This window comes from Rhinopithecus roxellana, chromosome 20, assembly GCF_007565055.1.
Source record: "Rhinopithecus roxellana isolate Shanxi Qingling chromosome 20, ASM756505v1, whole genome shotgun sequence".
Classification (NCBI taxonomy): Eukaryota; Metazoa; Chordata; class Mammalia; order Primates; family Cercopithecidae; genus Rhinopithecus; species Rhinopithecus roxellana.
The window spans coordinates 53,126,084-53,147,019 of NC_044568.1; the positions used below are offsets into that span (position 1 = coordinate 53,126,084).

The 20,936-nt window shown below is 49.4% G+C and overlaps 1 protein-coding gene across 1 annotated transcript in view; it reads right to left on the reverse strand.

Moving 5' to 3' along the window:
- CRISPLD2 (cysteine rich secretory protein LCCL domain containing 2) overlaps window positions 1–20,936 on the reverse strand; it is a 92,810-nt gene that overhangs the window by 37,865 nt on the left and 34,009 nt on the right. The window contains exons 6-11 of the mRNA XM_010355623.2: window positions 19,589–19,689; window positions 7,314–7,457; window positions 5,170–5,230; window positions 1,566–1,632; window positions 953–1,083; window positions 138–181 (exon numbers count right to left, since the gene is read on the reverse strand). Of these exons, the coding sequence (XP_010353925.1) occupies window positions 138–181; window positions 953–1,083; window positions 1,566–1,632; window positions 5,170–5,230; window positions 7,314–7,457; window positions 19,589–19,689 (548 nt within the window). The remainder of the gene's footprint in view (window positions 1–137; window positions 182–952; window positions 1,084–1,565; window positions 1,633–5,169; window positions 5,231–7,313; window positions 7,458–19,588; window positions 19,690–20,936) is intronic.

Sequence of the window (20,936 nt, forward strand, 5' to 3'; positions counted from 1 at the left end):
AAAGCCTTGACAATGATGAGAACCATAATGTTCACAGGCAGGATAAACATTCAGTCAGTGACTCAAGGAAGTGAAATTTCCACGAAAATCTGAGATAACCCAGGTATTATGGTTGCAAAAGAGACTGGCCAGCTTACCTTTCACTTTTGACACCATGAATGAGCTGGAAGGTTTGTATTTGCTGTTAAGGAAAAAAAAAAGCCATTAGGTAAATGCAAATAGAATCGCTTCTACAAGTGAACACTTGCTCCTATACTTATCTTATTTGCAGTCTTGACTGGACACTTTTCTACTTGTTTCCTATCGGCCTGAGAGCTCTTAGAATGTTCTAGAGCAGGGTATCTTAACTTTTTTTGTATCAAGGACTCCTCTGGTAGCCTGGTGAGGCCTATAGACCCCTTCTAAGAATAATGGCTTTCAAATATATAAGATAAATTTAATCTAAGCACAGCTGCAAAATAAACGAATTTTTAAAAGACAAATTAAAAACATTATAAAGGAAGTTAGTTATTATATTAATACCATGATCAAATTATAAAACCACATTTGCATTAGAGTTAGAGCTGCGGGTTTGTTTTTTGTTTTGTTTTGTTTTTTTGAGACGGAGTCTTGCTGTGTCACCCAGGCTGGAGTGCAGTGACACTATCTTGGCTCACTGCAACCTCCGCCTCGGGCTCAAGCAGTTCTCCTGCCTCAGCCTCCTGAGAGTAGCTGGGATTACAGGTGCGTGCCACCATGCCTGGCTAAATTTTGTATTTTTAGTAGAGATGGAATTTCACCATGTTGGTCAGGCTGGTCTTGAACTCCTGACCTCAGGTGATCCACCTGCCTCGGCTTCCCAAAGTGCAGGTGTGAGCCACCATACCTGGCCTGTGTGATACTTTTCAAAGTTTCAACAACACCGTCATAAACAGGAAAGCCGTTTCACGGAGCCCTGATCACAAGTAGTTACCTGAGGGACTGCACGCCGTGTCTCTCAGACTTCACGAAGAAGGGGACCTTCCCGTTCCTGGTAATGTCCACCAGGCCGCCCTTGTCATCCAGGACCCCGTAGTGGATGGCGGCGCGGCATATGCTGGACGACTAGCGGGAAGGGGAGGGAAGACCAGAGTCATATTCTCAACTTCTGTCAGCAGGTTTCACCAGAAATACCCAAACATTTGTCCTCAACTCACTAAAGCCTGAAGGACAAGCCAAAACTCACCCTGCTCCTGCCTCTCGCCTCTGTCCACAACCACACATTTGTTCCTGGGGTTGCTTACCTTAAAAACTCATCCGAGTTGCTTTACAAACTAAGAACAGTGACAAACAGCCCCTTCTCCCTGCTTAGTCCGCTGTGTGAATGCTCCGTCTAAGACGGGGACTGGCCTTCAGGAGGATCAGTCCCCAAAACTGGCTTTGCTAGTTTGTAAGCCCATAAATATACACCCGCCCCAGTTCTAGAAATGCCAGGCTTGACTAAGGAGTGGAAAGAAAATCTTTTCCTACTAAAGCCAACCACCTGCTTTAAACATATGCAACGGGATCCCACACAAGCCATGGAGAGGAGGACTGGCCACACTCACACTTTCATAGAACAGAGTTCCAAAGATCTTCGCCTTGTGGTTCAGGCAGCCTGCTGGGCACTGGTACCTGACAAGGAAGAAACAAAATGATGTTCAGAGATAAGCAGTTGATTACATCTCACAATGAGTTTATCATTTTTTTCATCGATAGCTCTATTGCTAAATATAGAAAAGCTTCATTTATGCAGATTCCATTGTTTCTGGACAAGTCAGACTTTACCCAGGTGCAGACTGAAGTTTATATTCACACAAGCATAATACAGTTGTCCCTCGGTATCCATGGGGGATTGGTTCCAGAACTTTCCTAGGATACCAAAGTCTGCAGATGCTTGAGCCCCTTGTGTAAAGTGTCCTAGTATTTGTGTATAACCTTTGGTCTTTTCCCGTATGCTTTAAAGCATCTCTAGATTACTTATAATACCTACCACAAGGTAAATGCTATGTAGACGGTTGTTACACTGTATTTTTTTTTTAATTTGTACCAGTCTTTTATCATTGTATTGTAATACCATACACTTTAAAAATATATATTTTTGATCTGCAGTTGATTGAATCCAAGGTTGGTTGAATCGGAGGCTAGTTGAATCCACAGAAATAGAAGGTCAACCATAGTCTTTTTTTTTTTTTTTTTTTTTCATTAAAAACAAACAAAGCCAGACGCGGTGGCTCACGCCTGTGATCCCAGCACTTTGGGAGGCCGAGGCAGGCGGATCACGTGAGGTCAGGAGTTCGAGAGCAGCCTGGCCAACATGGCAAAACCCTGTCTGTACTAAAAATACAAACATCAGCTGAGTGTAGTGACAGGTGCCTGTAGTCCCAGCTACTTGGGACTGAGGGAGGCTGTGGCAGGAAAATCACTTGAACCCGGGAGGCAGAGGTTGCAGTGAGCCAAGATTGTGCCACTGCACTCCAGCCTGGGCAACAGAGCAAGACTCAGTCCCAAAAAACAAACAAACAAGAAAACCCCAAGATAGAGTCTCACTCCATCACCCAGGCTGGAGTGCAGTGGCACGATCACAGCTCCCTGTAGCCTCAACTTCCTGGGCTCAGGTGATCCTCCCACCTCAGTCTCCCAAGTAGCTGGGACTAGAGGTATGCACAACAACACCCAGCTAATTTGGGGGGGTTTTCCCATGTTGCCCAGGCTGGTTTTGAACTCCTGGGCTCGAGCAGTTCACCCACCTTGGCCTCCCAAAGTGTTGAGGTTACAGGCACAAGCCACCATGCCCGGCCTGCAAGGATTTTTTAATAGGGTAAAACTCAATGATGGTGCTGCTATTCATGGAAGTATAAATCACTCTGATGTTTAAGAAAACCTTTAAGAAAGACTTAAAAACATTTATATCCATTAGCTCTTCAGTTTCCCTTGTAAATATATATTCCAAGCAAAAGTCAGAAAGCCAGACCTGCAAGCATATCTCAACTGTTTATTTATTTATTTATTCTTTTTTATTTTTGAGACAGAGTCTCGCTCGCTCTGTCACCCAGGCCAGAGTGCAATGGCGCAATCTTGGCTCATTGCAGCCTCTACCTCCCAGGTTCAAGCGATTCTTGTGCCTCAGCCTCCCGAGTAGCTGGGTCTATAGGGGTGTGCCACCATGTCCAGCTAACTTTTGTATTTTTAGTACAGACGGGGTTTCACCAGTTGGCCAGGCTGGTCTCAAACTCTTGGCCGCAAGTGATGCACCCGCCTTGGCCTCCCAAAGTGCTGGGATTACAGGCATGAACCACTGTGCCTGGCCCCAACTGTTTATAATGGTGAAAAGCTGGAAATAAGCCAGCAGATAGCAAAGCAATGGCTAAACACGTTCATGTACAGTCGTATGTCAGAGTATCACGCAGTCACTGAGCATGAAGTCTGTGAGGAATACTTGGAAAATACTAAGTAAAAATACATAAGCAGGTTAGGCACAGTGGCTCATGCCTATAATCCCAGCACTTTGGAAGACCAAGGCAAGTGGATCACTTGAGGTCAGGAGTTCGAGACCAGCCTGGCCAACATGGTGAAACCCCATTTCTACCAAAAATACAAAATATGAACTGGATGTGGTGGTGTGAGCCTGTAGTTCCAGCTACTTGGTAGGCTAAGGTAGGAGAATCACTTGAACCCAGGAGGCAGAGGTTGCAGTGAGCTGAGATCGTGCCACTGCACTCCAGCCTGGGTGATAGAGCAAGACTCCAATTCAAAAAAAAAAAAAAAAAAAAAAAAGGAAAAGAAAAGAAAAGAAAAGGAAAATACATAAGCAGCATTAGCCTCATCTGTGCACAGAAAAAAAGACTGGAAGGAAATACATCAAATTGCTACTGGTATTGATGAGATTTTGGGACACATTTTTTTCTTTCTACCTTTTTGTTGTTTTCTTGAATCATTATCAATGAGCGTAGATACTTTTTCAAGTCAGAAGAAAAAGCCCACTGACTATTATTTTTATAAAAGCACCATGAACAGAAAACAGGTGTGCCAGACTGTGGGCGGCTTCTACAGCGAGACTCAGGATGCTCCCACCATGGCAGATTGGGGCTGAGTAACTCTTCTTGACTGGAGGCCTCTAACAGCCTTCGTGTGGACAGATTCCCGCCTCCTCCCTGTGTGGGGAGTGCCCCACCCACCCCAGCTCTGGAACTGCCTTGATGTTGTCTGACAAGGAATGTTCTCCAACACGTGCTCACCTTTTTCCACTGAGTACTACTCAGGGGAGAAGCTCTCATGATGCGCTTAGCGTTCAGAAAGATGCATCGCCACAAAAGGACACCTCCAGTTTCTTGGCAGCCCACACTGGGCAGTGCACACGGCAGAGGCCCCTGCCAGGCACTGCCTGTTTTTCCCCAATTCGCCCAGCATGGAGACATGCAGGTGCTACCCTAACACTGAGTGCGAGGTTTTAGGCACTGTTATTCCACCGCTGACTGTTGACACATTGGGCTCATTTCACCAACAAACGACAGCACCACATGTGAGCCCACTGAGCCGCCTCATCCTGGCTGCTCCAAGCCTCCAAGCCCCTCTCATCACAGTCCTGCCAACATCTAAGTGAAGTGTTCTCCTGGCAAACTAAATTCCAAACCCTTGTGATATAAAACCGAAGATTCTACCTTCCCTTTTTAACATGTGCTTTAAATAACTCAATTCAGCTTTTGGCAAACTGATGCCAGAATTTGTAGGAAGATGAGCAAGGTCCCCTCTCCCAATGACATGGTTTTCCCATTTGACTCTGGGGGTATGCATGCGGCGGCTGCACCTGTTGGCTGCTTACTACCACAAAGAACAGCCCAGCAGTCACACTGCCAAAACCAAACTCGTTCTTTTTGGCAGACAGTGTTCGTCATCTGAGTGACTGCATCAGCTAGATGGATTTATTCATCTACCATGGAGGGGATACAGGGGTGGCCCATCCGTCCAGTGGGGCCCACTGGGAGCAGCCTGCTCAGATCCTGCAGCATTCCCATAAGATTTGCCAATGGCCGAGGTGAGCACGTGCCCGGACACTGCCCAGCCCTAACCCCTGTTCTGCTTGGTGAGAGTAGCTTGCTAAATATGCAACAGCAGGACAGCCCAGCACAGCCTCAGAGGCCACAGTGGCAGGACAGCCCAGCACAGGCTCACCTGTTACACGTGGACCCTTTGCACCTGTCCTTCATCTTGGTGTCACATCTGACGACTTGGGCTAGGAGAGAAGTGCAGAAATACACATCACGGCACGAAAGCAGGAGGATGAGAAGACCCTTCCCCGTGCTGAGGGACATTTTGGCACATTCTGCAATCCAATCCATGCTATTCTAAGAGCAAGGGTGATGCCTGATGGTTGAAGGCTTCCGCTGGGGGCTCAGACCCCAGGCCCACCGCTTTACAGTAGCAGAGCGACCTTGGACAAGTTACTTCCCCCTCTGAGGTTCAATTTCCACATATGAACAACGGGGGCAGCGACAGTACCCACCTCCAAGGGCTTTTGTGAGCATTGACAGAGAAAGTGCACTCTGGCCTTGGCAGGGTGCCTGGCATACACTATGTGCCTGTGGTCCCACAGGGCTCTGCAAGGCAGGACTCCTGAGGGGGTAGGGAGGACGTTGCTCCGAGTCTGTGGGGCGGAGGACCCAGCCAGGCTCACCTGAGTCATCTCCCCCATCGCCAAGATGCCTTTTGCAAAGCTTTTTGCTTTATTTTATGGGAACATATCAGTCTTGGAGTCATGTTATAGTTTGAAAAGGGATGTAAACATATGTTATTAAAAGAAACAATGGCACCATTTTGAACTCCTGGATGGACGAGGCCTCCGCATATTTCCTGGTCAAAGCAAGCTACAGAATGCTCCAGCATCATAGAGAAAGACATTTGAGGAGGACAGAAAGACTGGTGGGGGCAGGGGAGACGGGAGTTATGAAAAGAAGAGAGGGGCTCTGAGAAGGCGGGTGTGAGGCTGTTCCTCCAAGAGGGGTCCAGTTGTAGGGCCTTTGAGGCTTGTGGAGCAAACGGGGAGAGCCAACGGCATCCAGCTCAGGCCTCCAGCCCCGCCTGAGTGAAAACACCCCTCCACAGCCCCAGGCCTGCAGAAACAGCGGGTGCGAATGAGGTCCCGCAGCAGTGTCCGGGGAAATTGAAGGTGAGCTGAACTCCACCATGGGGAGGTGAAGGCAGGGAGAACAAAAGCTTGGGGAGCTGAGGTGCCCGGGGAGCCAAAGGGCCAGAGGTGAGCAATCCCCAATATTTTGGGGATTCCTGAAGTCTCAGGGGGAAACATCTCCCCGTCTCTACTAAAAATACAAAAATTAGCTGGGCATGGTGGTGGGCACCTGTAGTCCCAGCTACTCAGGGGGCTGAGGCAGGAGAATTGCTTGAACCATGAAGGTGAAGGTTGCAGTGAGCCGAGATCGTGCATTGCCCTCCAGCCTGGGTGACAAGAGCGAAACTCCATCTCAAAAAAGAGTTGTAGGCAGCTCTGCAATTATCTCAATGTACAGGGAGGCCTCAGCTGGCACTGGGTGACCCGCGTTGCTGCAGCTCATCCTCCGGGCAACCCTGATGCGGCACCACTATCCCCTACTTCATGGATGCGCCAACTGAGTCCAGAGCCAGGACCTGGTGAGGAAGGAGCGGAACCTGCCAGAGCCAGCCTAGATGCTTCCTGCCCTCTGAGGTGCCAGCGCTTTCCAGAGGAACCCAACTTCAGCCCAGGTCCCTTCTGAAAGGACAAGGGAAGGTCTAACCTTAAAATACCTGTCTGGGGGGAAAAAATGCCACCCAAGGGCAAGTCCTATAATGCTTGCTTTTTTTTTTTTTTTTGAGACGGAGTCTTGCTCTGTCGCCCAGGCTGGAGTGCAGTGGCCGGATCTCAGCTCACTGCAAGCTCCGCCTCCTGGGTTTACGCCATTCTCCTGCCTCAGCCTCCCGAGTAGCTGGGACTACAGGAGCCGCCACCTCGCCCGGCTAGTTTTTTGTAGTTTTTTTAGTAGAGACGGGGTTTCACTGTGTTAGCCAGGATGGTCTCGATCTCCTGACCTCGTGATCCGCCCGTCTCGGCCTCCCAAAGTGCTGGGATTACAGGCTTGAGCCACCGCGCCCGGCCAATGCTTGCTTTTGAAATGACTTAAAAATATCGTTTACGGTCGTGCCTCCATAAGCTTCGCCGCACCCTGTTTCCCACTGTTTGTGGATTTGCAGACCTAAATCCACTAGCTCCCCTCCTCCACCCACCCTGTCCCCTTTGGAGGCGGCTGGGAGGGCAGGTGGGGTGGAGGAGGGCCCGAACTCACTCATGTAGTTGACCGCAGAGCTTTTCTTGGGCTTGGTGGGTCTCATCACCCTCGGTTGGAGCCAAACATGGTTTTCTTCAGGAATGGGAGCCGTTTCCACCTCGTTCATCTCGTCCGTTTCAGGTTTTGGAGTGTAGGTTTCTTCTTAATATTGGAGAGGGAGGAAAAAAAATAACACACTGGGATTCAACAAAAACGCACTTCGGGGGAAAAAAAAAGCAATTTGAAAACTAAACGTGTTTGAGGTTTGGTTTTACAAAGAATCATTTCAGTGGCAAAGAGAAAGTTACATTTCAGAACAGACCTGGCCAGGTGGAATTCTACCAGCCCAGATGAGATGGGGACGCTCTCCACTCACCGCGTTTGCTTTGGACCCAAGACCAGCCAGGCTGCCCAGAGGTTAGCAGGCCTCCCGCCCACACCTGGGTTATCATAATGCTATCTTGTCCCATCTCCTCCTCCACCTGACCCTCTGCCCCCAAGAAGCAACTTCAAGAAGCTGCCTCAGGCCGGGCATGGTGGCTCACGCCTGTAATCCCAGCACTTTGGGAGGCTGAGGTGGGCGGATCACCTGAAGTCAGGAGTTTGAGACCAGCCTGGCTAACATGGCAAAACCCCGTCTCTACTAAAAATACAAAAATTAGCTGGACATGGTGGCGGGCGCCTGTAATTCTAGATACTTGGGGGGCGCTGAGGCAGGAGAATTGCTTGAACCCGGGAGGTGGAGGTTGCAGTGAGCCGAGATTGCACCATTGCAGTCCGGCCTAGGTGACAAGAGCGAAACTCTGTCTCAAACAAAACAAAACAAAAAACTTCCTCAGCCGCTGGCCCAAAGCTATGGTGGACTCCCAGGAAGTCCCCTCCCTATCCCTGGGTTTTCACTGGGGAAGGGTCTTCCTCATGATGCACCCATCATGGCGCACAAAAGCCAGCCTCAGTGCTCCTAGACCCCAACTGCACCTCACACCAGCCCATTTCCATCCCTTCTCTCCCCCTGCCAGTCAGGGCCACTTAACCAGCTCAACTGTTACTTCTGTACTGGAGTTTTCCTGTCCAATAATGTCACACTCAACATGTAGAACTATCCGACTATCCAAAAGAACAATCTTTTCCTTATTCAAGGACATGGTATATTATTATTTCTCCAACTATGACCATGACCCATGTTGTAAAACATTTTAATTAACCAAACAGATGGCACTTATTAAACCTCAGTTAGCTTATCTTCCAGTTTTCAACCTGAAAGACAACTACAAACTGCTCACCAGAACCTGCAATCAGACCAGCAGGATACCAATCTGTAAACTCCAGCTAAAGCAAAGAAACTGCTATTTTCAGTTGCCAGAGCGGCCTCATCAAAGACAAATTCATGAGCATCTCTGCTGGGGACTGTTAATATCTTCACTTATGACACGCCCCTCCTGTGCCCCAACAGATGTCTTTGGACCAGAGCTGGAAACCTGTGGCCTCCAAGTTCCCCAAGCAAAAAGGGTAATAGATGTATTTGGGTGACAACAATTTCAAGGAGAATAACTAGAGCTCCCTCGCGGGTCTCTTTGTGGTTTTGGATTAAAATCCAAGTTTCAGGGCCAGGTGTGGTGGCTCATACCTGTAATCCCAGCACTTTGGGAAGCCGAGGCGGGCAGATCACTTGAGGTCAGGAGTTTGAGACCAGCCTGGCCAAGATGGTGAAACCCTGTCTCTACTGAAAATACAGAATTTAGCTGGGCATGGTGGCAGGTGCCTGTATTCCCAGTTACTTGGGGGGCTGAGGCAGGAGAATTGCTTGAACCTGGGAGGTAGAGAGGTGGAGGTTGTTATGAGTGGAGATTGTGCCACTGCACTCCAGCCTGGGTGACAGAGTGAAACTCCATCTCAAAAAAAAAAATCCAAGTTTCATCAAGTGTTCCTCAATCCCTAAGTCTTATTTCCGCTTCTTAAAATACATGAGCTTTCTTTGCTAAAGGACAGAGCAAGTGTTTTGTGTCCACACAACACCAAACAGCCAAACGAGGGGCAAATGACTGACTGACTCCCTGACGCCTTCCCAGGCTGGGGTATAGCTGCTTCACTGGCCAGTTTCACTACCCTACAACCACCACCCCAGGCTGGTCCTGTCCCACAAGGGGAAGGGACGGGTTTAAGTCGGAAGGTGGGAAGCCATTCTGAGCCCCAATTCTAATCTTGGATGTGCTCATGGGTCACCCTGTACTGTTCCCCAGCAGCTTGCTCGCAGCTGTCATTTCCCCACCACCTGCCTCATCCACCAGCTGCAAACTTCCAGAGGCCAGGGGCCCCAGCACACAGCAGTTGCTCAACAAAATTCACCAAATGCATGAATCATCAAAAGCCCCAGAGAATCCCGTCACCTAAAGAAAAGAGCATATGTCCAGCAACAGAGCTTAAAGACATTCAAAAAGAGAACTCTGAAAACACCTCTGGCAGCAAAAGCTATCTGTGGAAGCTTCAGGAAGACACCGGGTTTGCAGAAGCTGCCTGGGTGCGTGTCTGTTCTTCCCGTCAATGAGGCTATTCAGGCTTGCCCTCACTGAGAGCGGGAGCTGGCTCGAGAATAAGCCGGGTTTTCTTCCACTGGCCTTTAGGATGTTGAGACCTCATAATCGCAGCTTTATTTAGCTGAATAGAGTTTGGTAAAGCGGTCTAAAGCATTTGAGGACTCTCTATTTAAGAAAATGGGCAGACAGACAGTCCTGGCTCTCACACCCACATGTGAAAAGTAGAAGGCTTTACCCGCAGGATGGGCTGGATCCGAGTACCTCCTAATGAAGACACTTTGTATGGCCCCGCACGGGCCTGGGGAAATTCCGTGCAGAGGTCATGGCAAGGTTATTTTGTGCCCTATTCTGCTCCGGGCCGGAGTCTCAGGGCATTGTCTATGTCACTCTGCAGATTCCCTCCTGGTTCTAAACCTGGTGACCACACTCAGAGCTAACGTTCACTGAGCACCGACCAGATGCCGGCTGGGCACTCCCTGGCATTTTCTTTCTTTCTCTCCTCTCTCTCTCTCTCTCTCTCTCTCTCTGTCTCTCTCTCTTTTTGAGACAGAGTCTTGCTCTTGTTGCCCAGGCTGGAGTGCAATGGCGCAATCTCGGCTCATCACAACCTCCGCCTCCTGGGTTCAAGCGATTCTCCTACCTCAGCCTGGGATTACAGGGATGTGCCACCACGCCTGGCTAATTTTGTATTTTTAGTAGTGACAGGGTTTCTCCATGTGGGTCAGGCTGGTCTTGAACTCCCGACCTCAGGTGATCCACCCGCCTCAGCCTCCCAAAGTGCTGGAATTACAGGCATGAGCCACCACGCCCAGCCATCCCTGGCATTTTCTCCTGTCAGCCTCCCATTTGCCTTCGGAGGCATGATTGGCCACATTTCACAGATGAGGAAGAAGGCTCAGAGAGGGCAAGGGCCCTGCCCAGGCTCACACAGCTGGGAAGTAGCTGGGCTGGGAGTCAAACCACCTTTCCCCGAAGCCTGTGCCTTCTATCACCACACAGGCAGGGGTGAGAGGGGAGAATACCTCTTTTTTTATATCCTCATCCCTGCTCCATCTCCATTAGAGGTCAAGGCCTTACCAGGCCTCCTGGATATGCTCTTGGTAAGTAGCTTCTACAGACAAGCTGTTTCAGGGGAGACTTGCTGCATGATTAGCTAGGGAAATTGGGCTCCTGCCACGGAAAGTTGGATACTTTCCACCAAAAATTTAGAAGTTAATACATGGGGCTGTGTTGGTGGAGGTAAACTGGCATCTAAGGCCTCTGGACACATTTGTTCTTTGAAAATGCCCCTCTGTGGCTATTGGCATATTTATCCAAACAACACACAAGACACCCCTGCCACGTGCCCCCAGAGGCCCTGGAGTGAGCTGGCAGCTAAGACGACAGGACGATCAAGGTTCCCAAGGAGTCTGGGGGGTGATGAACATGGGGCAGGTGCACTGTCTGTCTGTGAAGTCCAGGAAGGCTCCCTGGAGGCGGGGGTCACACCAGGACTGCCACAGGTGATACATGATCCAGACCCAGATGGTCTGTCTTAGTGTTCAGATCGCTCCTTCTTCCAGCCCCATCCCCACTTAGGATGTCTCCTCTCCCCAGTGGGCAGTCAGCCATGAACAGCTGGCTGGGACAACAGAGGACCTGGGTCCTGAGGGGCTGGGACCCCTGATCTAGCCCACCTGTTCTTCACTCCAGAGCCCACCAGCCTGATCCCACATCTACCCCACCCTCCCCTGCCAACAGAGCCCACCCAACTCTCTGCAAGTCCTCTCGGTCATGACAAGGCTGCCAATGCAGACACACACACACACACACACACACACACACACACACACACAAAGCCTGAGCCACAAGAGCATGGTTAGCCCCATGGCCCAGCCATCCCCCGTCGGGGACATAACTTCTGGGAGCCTGAGGAAATATCCCAAAACATGACAAACGTTTTAGGCACCAGAAACCTGTGTTATTTATAGTAGCAGAAGTGGAAACATCCTAAATGGGAACCAGTGAAGAAATGGTGGGCGGGCGTGATGGTGCACGCCTTTAATCTCAGCACTTAGGGAGGCCAAGGAGGGAGGATTGCTTGGGAGTTTGAGACCAGCCTGGGCAATATAGTGAGAACCCATCTCTACAAAAAAACTTAAAAAATTAGCCATGATGGCATGTGCCTGTAGTCCCAGCTACTCGGGAGGCTGAGACAGGAGGATCCCTTGAGCCCGGGAGGTTGTGGCTACAGTCAGCCAAGATTGCACCACTGCACTCCAGCCTGGGCAACAAAGGGAGGCCATGTCTCAAAAAAAAGGTGAAGTAGGTAGAAAATCACACCGCCTCCAACAGCTCCAGTCCTGACAGCTGAGGGAATGGGGGCAAGAAACCTCTAGCACAGTCAGGGAGCACGAGCAAGACACACACATGAAGGGGAGGCCAATGGGGACAAGGACACAGGAGTAAAGGGCCAAACGGCCCGGGAGGCCTGATCCTGCCCAGCCATCTGTGTTGCAGGTGCTTCCCACTAGTGAGCTCATTCGGAATATCACGTTGTTTGCTTTTACATTCTTGTGCAAATGTCTGTTTTATATTTTTAGAGTTAGGGTCTGGCTGTGTTGCCCAGGCTGGAGTGCAGTGGTGCCATCATGGCTCACTGCAGCCTCAAACTCTTGGGCTCAAGCGATCTTCCCACCTAAGCCTTTCAGGCCACAGCCAGGACCACAGGTGCATGTGACCACACCTGGCTGATTTTCTATTTTATTTTTTATAGAGATGGGTTCTCACTATGTTGTCCAGGCTGATCTGGAACTCCTGGGCTGTGATGGTTAATACTGAGTGTCAGCTTGACTGGGTTGAAGGATGCAAAGTATGCAAAGTATTGATCCTGGGTGTGTCTATGCCGGTGCTGCCAAAGGAGATGAACATTTGAGTCAGTGGTCTGGGAAAGGCAGGCCCACCCTTAATCTTGGTGGGCACCATCTAATCAGCCACCATAGCGGCTAGGATATAAAGCAGGAAGAAAAATGTGAGAAGGCTAGACTGCCTTAGCCTCTCAGCCTACATTTTTCTCCCATGCTGGATGCTTCCTGTCCTCGAACGTCAGACTTCAAGTTCTTTAGCTTTGGGACTCGGACTGGCTTCCTTGCTCCTTGGCTTGCAGACAGCCTATTGTGGGACCTTGTGATTGTGTGAGTTTAACACTTCTGAATACACTCCTCTCTCTATATATATCCTATTAGTTCTATTCCTCTAGAGAACCCTGACGAATACAGATTTTGGTACCAGGAGTCGTTCTAGAGGAACAGAATATTAAGGATGGAATTCTTTCATTGGTTTTAAGGTTTCTGGAGTTGGCTGCTTAATATGACTGTACCCCAAAATACTAAGGACTCTACTTCTAATAGTATGGAGAACACTGGGAGTCCTTGGCATGAGCTATTTGGAGAGTTATGCAAAATAATTGCATTTGACACTCCTGATTCAGCGCTCATGAGAGGGAAGCAGTTCAGTGACTCTAGACATAATACCTTTGACTATATGTGGAGAACCAAGGAACATAATGAAGCTGGTTGGTTGCTTCTATGTTCACTGGACAAAGTGACGAAAGAAAATGATGAACTCAGGGATTCTAACTTCCAGCTTCAGAAGCAGATGCTGAGCCTCAAATCTGCTAAGATTGCCCTGAGTGAGTCTTATCTCCTGTAGAGAAAGAGCTGAAATTGTGGAAAAACAGACACAAGCTCTTCTCATGCAAGTGGCTGACCTGCAATGAAGGTGCATGCACAGACACCTCGCTAGGTGTCTACTTATTAAACTGAGGGCATTGATTGGAAAAGAATGGGACCCTGAAACTTGGAATAGGGATGTGTGGGAGGACCCTGATGAAGCTGGTGACACTGAGCTTATAAACGCTGATGAACCTTTTTTGCCAGAAGAAACAGGTTCCCCATCCCCAGCAGTGGCAACATCTCCTCCCTGACACATGCTGCCACCAACCTTTCTACCTCTGTCTGAGGGGATAAACCCTGCGCTGCCTGAGGCAACAGTGCTGGCCTCCCCTGAGGCAGCTGCCAGGCAAGATAATATTGATTCTTCTCAGGAGCCAACCCCAACATCCCTGTTTGCTTCTAGACCTATAACTAGACTAAAGTCCCGGCGGGCCCCTAGAGGGGAGGTTCAGAGTGTGACACATGAGGAAGTATGCTATGCTCGAAAAGAGCTGCTTGAATTTTCTAATGTATATAAGCAGAAATCTGGAGAACAGTCATGGGAAGGGATATTAAGGGTGTAGGATAATGGTGGAAGGAACATAGAGTTGGATTAGGCTGAATTTATTGATTTCGGCCAACTAAATAGGGATTCTTCATTTAATTTAATGGTGCAGCTCAGGAAGTTAAAAAAAGGTTCTTCACTGTTTTTATTTGCGTTATTTGCTTGGTTAGCTGAAATATGGATTACAAGGTGGCCCACCATGAGTGAGCTGGAAATGCCTGATCTCCCTTGGTTTAATGTAGAGGAAGGGATCCAAAGTCTTAAGGAGATTGGGATGGTAGAGTGGATTAGTCACTTTGGACCTACTCATCCCAGCCAGGAGAATCCCCAGAAGATATACCCTTGACTAATGCTTTGTGAAATAGATTTGTAAAGGCAGCACTTGCATCTTTGTAATTGCTTTTCTCTGTACATCAGCTCTAACAGTAGGAACCGCAGTCACTCAACTACAAAATTTAAATGCAATGGGAATGATTGGATCCCAAGGTGGCAGGGGCCAAGTGGCAGCACTCAACCGTCAAAAGCAAGGTGTGCATAGCTACCATAATGGACAGCAGAGGCAAAGCAGCAATCAGAATAGTCTGACTCGTGTAGAGTCCTGGCATTGACTAATTAATTGTGCTGCTCCTAGAAGTGAAATTGATAGGAAGCTTACTGCATTCCCACTTAATTTATATAAGCAGAAAACTTCCAGATCAAGTGGACAAAAGAGTAATTTGAATTATAAAAACAGAGAATCACAGCCCCTCCATAAATTTCCAGACTTGAGCCAGTTTACAGACCCAGAGCCCCTTGAATGAAGGGGAGGCCAGGTCCCCTCGAGGAAGGACCCTACTATGTTACCAACAATTTATGCTGTTAATCTTTCTCCCATCCTTCCCCAAGGAGACCTCTGGCCTTGTACCGGGGAAACTGCACTGGGGAAAGGGAAATGATCAGACATTTTGGGGACTGCTGGACACTGGTTCTGAGCTGGTGTTGACTCCAGGGGACCCGAAACATCATTGTGGTCCTCCAGTTAAAGTAGGTGCTCATGGAGGTCAGGCAATGAATGGAATTTTAGCTCAGGTCTGGCTTACAGTGGGTCCAGTGGGTCCCTGGACTCATCCTGTGGTCATTTCCCCAGTGTCAGAATGCGTAATTGGCTTAGACATACTTAGCAGCTGGCAGAACCCCCACTTTGGCTCCCTTACAGTTAGGGGAGGGCTATCATGATGGGAAAGGCCAAACGGAAGCCATTAGAGTTGCCTCTACTTAGAAAAATAGTAAATCAAAAACCATATCACATCCCTGGAGGGACTGCAGAGATTAGTGCCACCATCAAGGACTTGAAACACACAGGGGTGGTGATTCCCACCACATCCTGGTTCAGTTCTCCCATGTGGCCTGTGCAGAAGACAGATGCATCTTAGAGAATAACAGTGGATTATTGTAAGCTTAACCAAGTGGTGACTCCAACTGCAGCTGCTGTACCAGATGTGCTTTCATTGCTTGAGTAAATTACCACATCTCCTGGTACTTGGTAGGCAGCCATTGACTTGGTAAATGCCTTTTTCTCCATTCCTGCCCATAAGGCCCACCAGAAGTAATTTGCCTTCAGCTGAAGGGCCAACGATATATTTGGTCTGCCCTACCTCAGGGGCATATAAACTCTCCAGCTTTGTGTCATAATCTGATTCAGGGAGAATGTGATTGCTTTCGCTTCTGCAAGATACCACACTGGTCCATTGCACTGACGACATTTTGCTGATTGGATCCAGTGAGCAAGAAGTAGCAAACACGCTGGACTTATTGGTGAGACATTTGCATACCAGAGGATGGGAAATAAATTCGACTAAAATTCAGGAAACTTCTAGCTCGGTAAAATTTATAGGGGTCCAGTGGTGTGTGGCCTGTTAAGGTATTCCTTCTAAGGTGAAGGATAATTGCTGCATTTGGCCCCTCCTACAATCAAGAAAGAGGCACAATGCCTAGTGGGCCAATTAGGATGTTGGAGTCAACACATTCCTCATTTGGGTGTGTTACTCTGGCTTATTTATCAAGTGACCCAAAAGGCTGCCAGTTTTGAGTGGGTCCAGAAGAGGAGAAGGCTCTGCCACAGGCTGCTATGCAAGCTGCTCTGCCACATGGGCCTTGTGACCCAGCAGCTCCAGTGGTGCGTGAGGTGTCAGTGGATAGGGATGCTGTTTGGAGCCTCTGAGAGGCCCCCATAGGTGAATCACAGACAAGGCCTCTAGGATTTTGGAGCAAGGCCCTGCCATCTTCTGCAAATAACTACTTTCCTTTTGAGAGACAGCTCTTGGTCTGTTACTAGGCTTTGGTGGAAACTGAACGTTTGACTATGGATCATCAAGTCACCATGTGACCTGAACTGCCTATCACGAACTAGATGCTTTCTGACCCATAACGTGGGTCGTGCACAGCAGCATTCCATCATCAAATGGAAGTGGTATATGTGATTGGGCTCAAGCAAGTCCTGAAAGCACAAGTAAGTTACATAAGGAAGTGGCTCAACTGCCCCTGGTCTCCACTCCTGCCACCCTGCCTTCTCTCCCCCAGCCTGCACCCATGACCTCATGGGGAGTTCCCTATCATCAGTTGACAGACGAAGAGAAGACTAGGGCCTGGTTCACAGATACAGATGGTTCTGCACGATATGCAGACACCATCCGACAGTGGACAGCTGCAGCCCTACAGCCCCTTTCTAGGATATGCTTCAGGGACAGTGGTGAGGGGAAATCTTCCCAGTGGGCAGGACTTCGAGCAGTGCACCTGGTTGTACACTTTGCATGAAGGAGAAATGGCCAGATGTGCAATTTTATACTGATTCATGGGCTGTAGCCAATGGTTTGGCGGGATGGTCGGGGACTTGGAAGAAGCATGATTGGGAAATTGGTGACAAAGCAATTTGGGAAAAAGGGATGAAGATGGACCTCTCTGAGTGGTCAGGAACTGTGAAGATGTTCGCATCCCATGTGGATGCTCACCAAAAGGTGACCTCAGCAGAGGAGGATTTATTAATTAAGTGGAGAGGATGGCTCATTCTGTGGACACCACTCAGTCTCTTTCCTTAGTCACCTCTGTCATCGCCCTATGGGCCCATGAACAAAGTGGCCATGGTGGCAGGGGGTGGAGGTTATGCATGGGTTCAGCAACATGGACTTCCACTCACCAAGGCTGACCTGGCTATGGCCACTGCTGAGTGCCCAATTTGCCAGCAGCAAAGACCAACACTGAGCCTTCGATATGGCACCATTCCTCAGGGTGATCAGTTAGCTACCTGGTGGCAGGTTGATTACATTGGACCTCTTCCATCATGGAAAGGGCAGAGGTTTGTCCTCACTGGAACAGATGCTTACTCTGGATACAGGTTTGCCTATTTTGCGTGGAATGCTTCTGATAAGACTACTATCCGTGGACTCACAGAAAGCCTTATCCACCATCCTGGTATTCCACACAGTATTACTTCTGACCAAAGCACTCAATTTATGGCTAAAAAAGTGTGGCAGTGGGCTCATGCTCATGGAATTCACTGGTCTTACCATGTTCCCCATCATCCTAAAGCAGCTGGATTGATAGAACGGTGGAATGGCCTTTTGAAGTCACAATTACAATGCCAACTAGGTGACAATACTTGGCAGGGCTGGGGCAAAGTTCTCCAGAAGGCCATGTATGCCCTCAATCAGCATCCAATATATGGTATTGTTTCTCCCATAGCCAAGATTCATGAGTTCAGGAATGAAGGGGTGGAGGTGGAAGTGGCATCAGTTACCCTCACCCCTAGAGACCCACTAGCAAAATGTTTCCTTCCTGTTCCTGAGACATTACCTTCTCCTGGCTTAGAGGTCTTAGTTCCAGAGGGAGGAACGCTGTCACCAGGAGACACAACAATGATTCCATTACACTGGAAGCTAAGACTGCCACCTGGACACTTTGGGCTCCTCCTACCCTTAAGTCAACAGGCTAAGAAGGGAGTTACAGTGTTGGCTGGAGTGATTGACGTGGACTATCAAGATGAAATCAGTCTACTGCTCCACCGTGGAGGTAAGGAAGAGCATGTGTGGAATACAGGAGAGCCCTTGGGGCATCTCTTAGTACTACCATGTCCTGTGATTAAGGTCAATGGGAAACTACAACAGCCTAATCCAGGCAGGACTACGAATAGCCCAGTCCCTTTAGGAATGAAGGTTTGGGTCACTCCACCAGGAAAAAAACCAAGACCTGCTGAGGTGCTTGCTGAAGGCAAAGGGAATACAGAATGGGCAGCAGAAGAAGGTGGTCATCAATACCAGCTATGACCACGTGACCAGTTGCAGATACGAGGACTGTAATTGTTATGAGTATTTCCTCCTTTCGTTAAAAACATGTTTGTGCACGTATACACTTGTACTAAGAAAATACCTTCATGCTATTTCCCTTTTCCTTTATCATGGGACGTAAGATCTATTAACTTCATATCCACATTTAAGTATTGTTAACTTTATGTCATAGCATTTGGGTTGGGGACTGGTGGTGAGTTTCCAGTTTTACGAAGGATAGTTTTATTATGTTAGGTGTAATTAGGATCTTATTACTGTCTTTATTTGAAGATTATAGATGATCTCAGGAGATGTGTGTGGGTTCAAGTTGACAAGGGGTGGGCTTATGATGGTTAATACTGAGTGTCAACTTGATTGGATTGAAGGATGCAAAGTATTGATCCTGGGTGTGTCTGTGGGGGTGCTGCCAAAGGAGATGAATATTTGAGTCAGTGGGCTGGGAAAGGCAGACCCACCCTCAATCTGGGTGGGCACCATCTAATCAGCTGCCAGCACAGCTAGGATATAAAGCTGGCAGAAAAAGGTGAAAAGACTAGACTGATTTAGACGGAGGCTGGGAGCAGCTTCCATCTTTCTCTCGTGCTGGATGCTTCCTGCCCTCAAACATTGGGCTTGAAGTTGTTCCACTTCCAGACTCGGACTGGCTTTCTTGTTCCTCAGCTTGCAGATGGCCTATTGTGGGATCTTGTGATCACGTGAGTTTAACACTCCTTAATAAATCATATATATATATTTATATATATCCTATTAGTTCTGTCCCTCTAGAGAACCCTAATACATGGCCTCATATGGTCCTCCTGCCTCAGCCTCCCAAAGTGCTGGGATTACAGGTGTGAGCCACCGTGCCCGGCCCCTGGCCTATTTCATATGAAACTGTGAACGCTAATGAGGGTGAGCAGTACGTCTGCATTTAATGCTGTGTCCAGCATCCGCAGAGCCTGGATGCCCATGGGAAGTCACGTCTCGGGGCAGTGGGGCTCTCCAGGGGCCTGGAAGCTGAGCCCAGACCCTGGAGATGAGGTTCAGCTCATCACGGAGGCGGGAGGAATGTGCTGAGAGCGTCTTCAATAGGGCCGGGAGGGGTGACTCTGACTTCTTTAATTCCCCCATTTTATGTAACGCTGTCGCATGACTCAGACTGAGGGAAAATTCATTGCAAAAGTGTTGGGAGTAAATTTCCTACCTCGGTAACACAAGTTGTTCCTGCAGCCGCCTCCATAGCTGGGCGGGCACTCAGAGCAGGGCCGGCCATTCTTGTAGGGGGCTTCTCCGATCCAGTTCCCCCTGAGGACAGACCAAAAACAACCGTCAGAGGGAACTACCACGTGAGGCCTTGGGACTGATCCTCTTCCAAGGCCCACCTGAGTCCCTGGACACCGTCACTGACAGGTCAAGGGGATAGGTGTGTGCTGTGGGAAGCGGGAAATGTGACTGTCCCAGGCCCCTCCCATGCACAGAGAGTCTAGAAAGCTCCAGAATCCCAGCGATTCTGCAGAAGGGAGCTGCAAGATGCCCTTCCACCCAGTTCCTTTGCCTTGGCTGGCTGTCGGCCCCGTGGCCCCCCCGTCCACCAACACGGCTCCGAACACTGTCAGGGCCCCTGGATCCTACCACCTTAGCACTGAAAAGCCGTCAGGACTCCCTTTGAAGCCATTTCTCAAATGTGTAAAGCCAGCCTGGTCTGGAGGTGGCTTGTGTTTCCCAGGTTTTACCACACGCCATCCCTGGTCTGTGCTTTCACTGTGTTCCTCACCCCGTCTCCCCAACACCCTAGGAGGGAACAGCTAGAATTCAATACTTTTGCAGAAGAGGAAACTGAGGCACAGTGAGGTTCAGTGACTTGCCCCAGGTCACAGAGCAAGCAAGTGACTGGGCTGGGATTTGAACCCAGGCTGTCAGGCTCAGAGCCTTAGTTAGGCACACTCTATTCTAGGGGCTGGGTCAAAGGTCCCTCTTGGTTCACAGTTGCCTTCTGCCTCCCTCTGGAGTTCCCAGGGGCAGGAAAACTGGAGGCTGCACCAAAGGCTTTCTCCAGGGGCCAGGTAGCGGTGGTGAGCCGAATCCCAAGGCCCTTCCTGCAGCTCCTGGGCTGTGAAGAGCAGGCTTCCCTAGTTGGTCCCCAGGCTGCCAGCGTGTGCGCTCCGCCAGCCTCCTCCAGCCCCAGCCTTGGTCTCCCTTTCTGCAAAATGGGGTCATAGCAGCAGGGCTGCTGCCCTGCTGTGAGACTGAGGGAGTGACCGTGGGGAAGCCCTCGGACTGGCGCCTGACTCATGGGGAAGGCTGTGCTCCGAGAATTGGGGAAATCCACAAGCTTGTGTGGGGAATGCTCTGATGCTTTCCAGGGAAGAAGGGGAGGGGCCCTGCCAGTGCTGGCCGAAGACAAATGGCAGAAAGCACACTCTGGGTCTGACAGGCATCTGTCCTTACCAGAGTGGTCTAGAACCTCCCGCGGCCCCAGAAGCACCCTGGCCTTCCCGAGGGGCCTGTGGGCAGAGGAGGGGCAGTAGGCTGTGCAGTGCAGGGAGGACAGG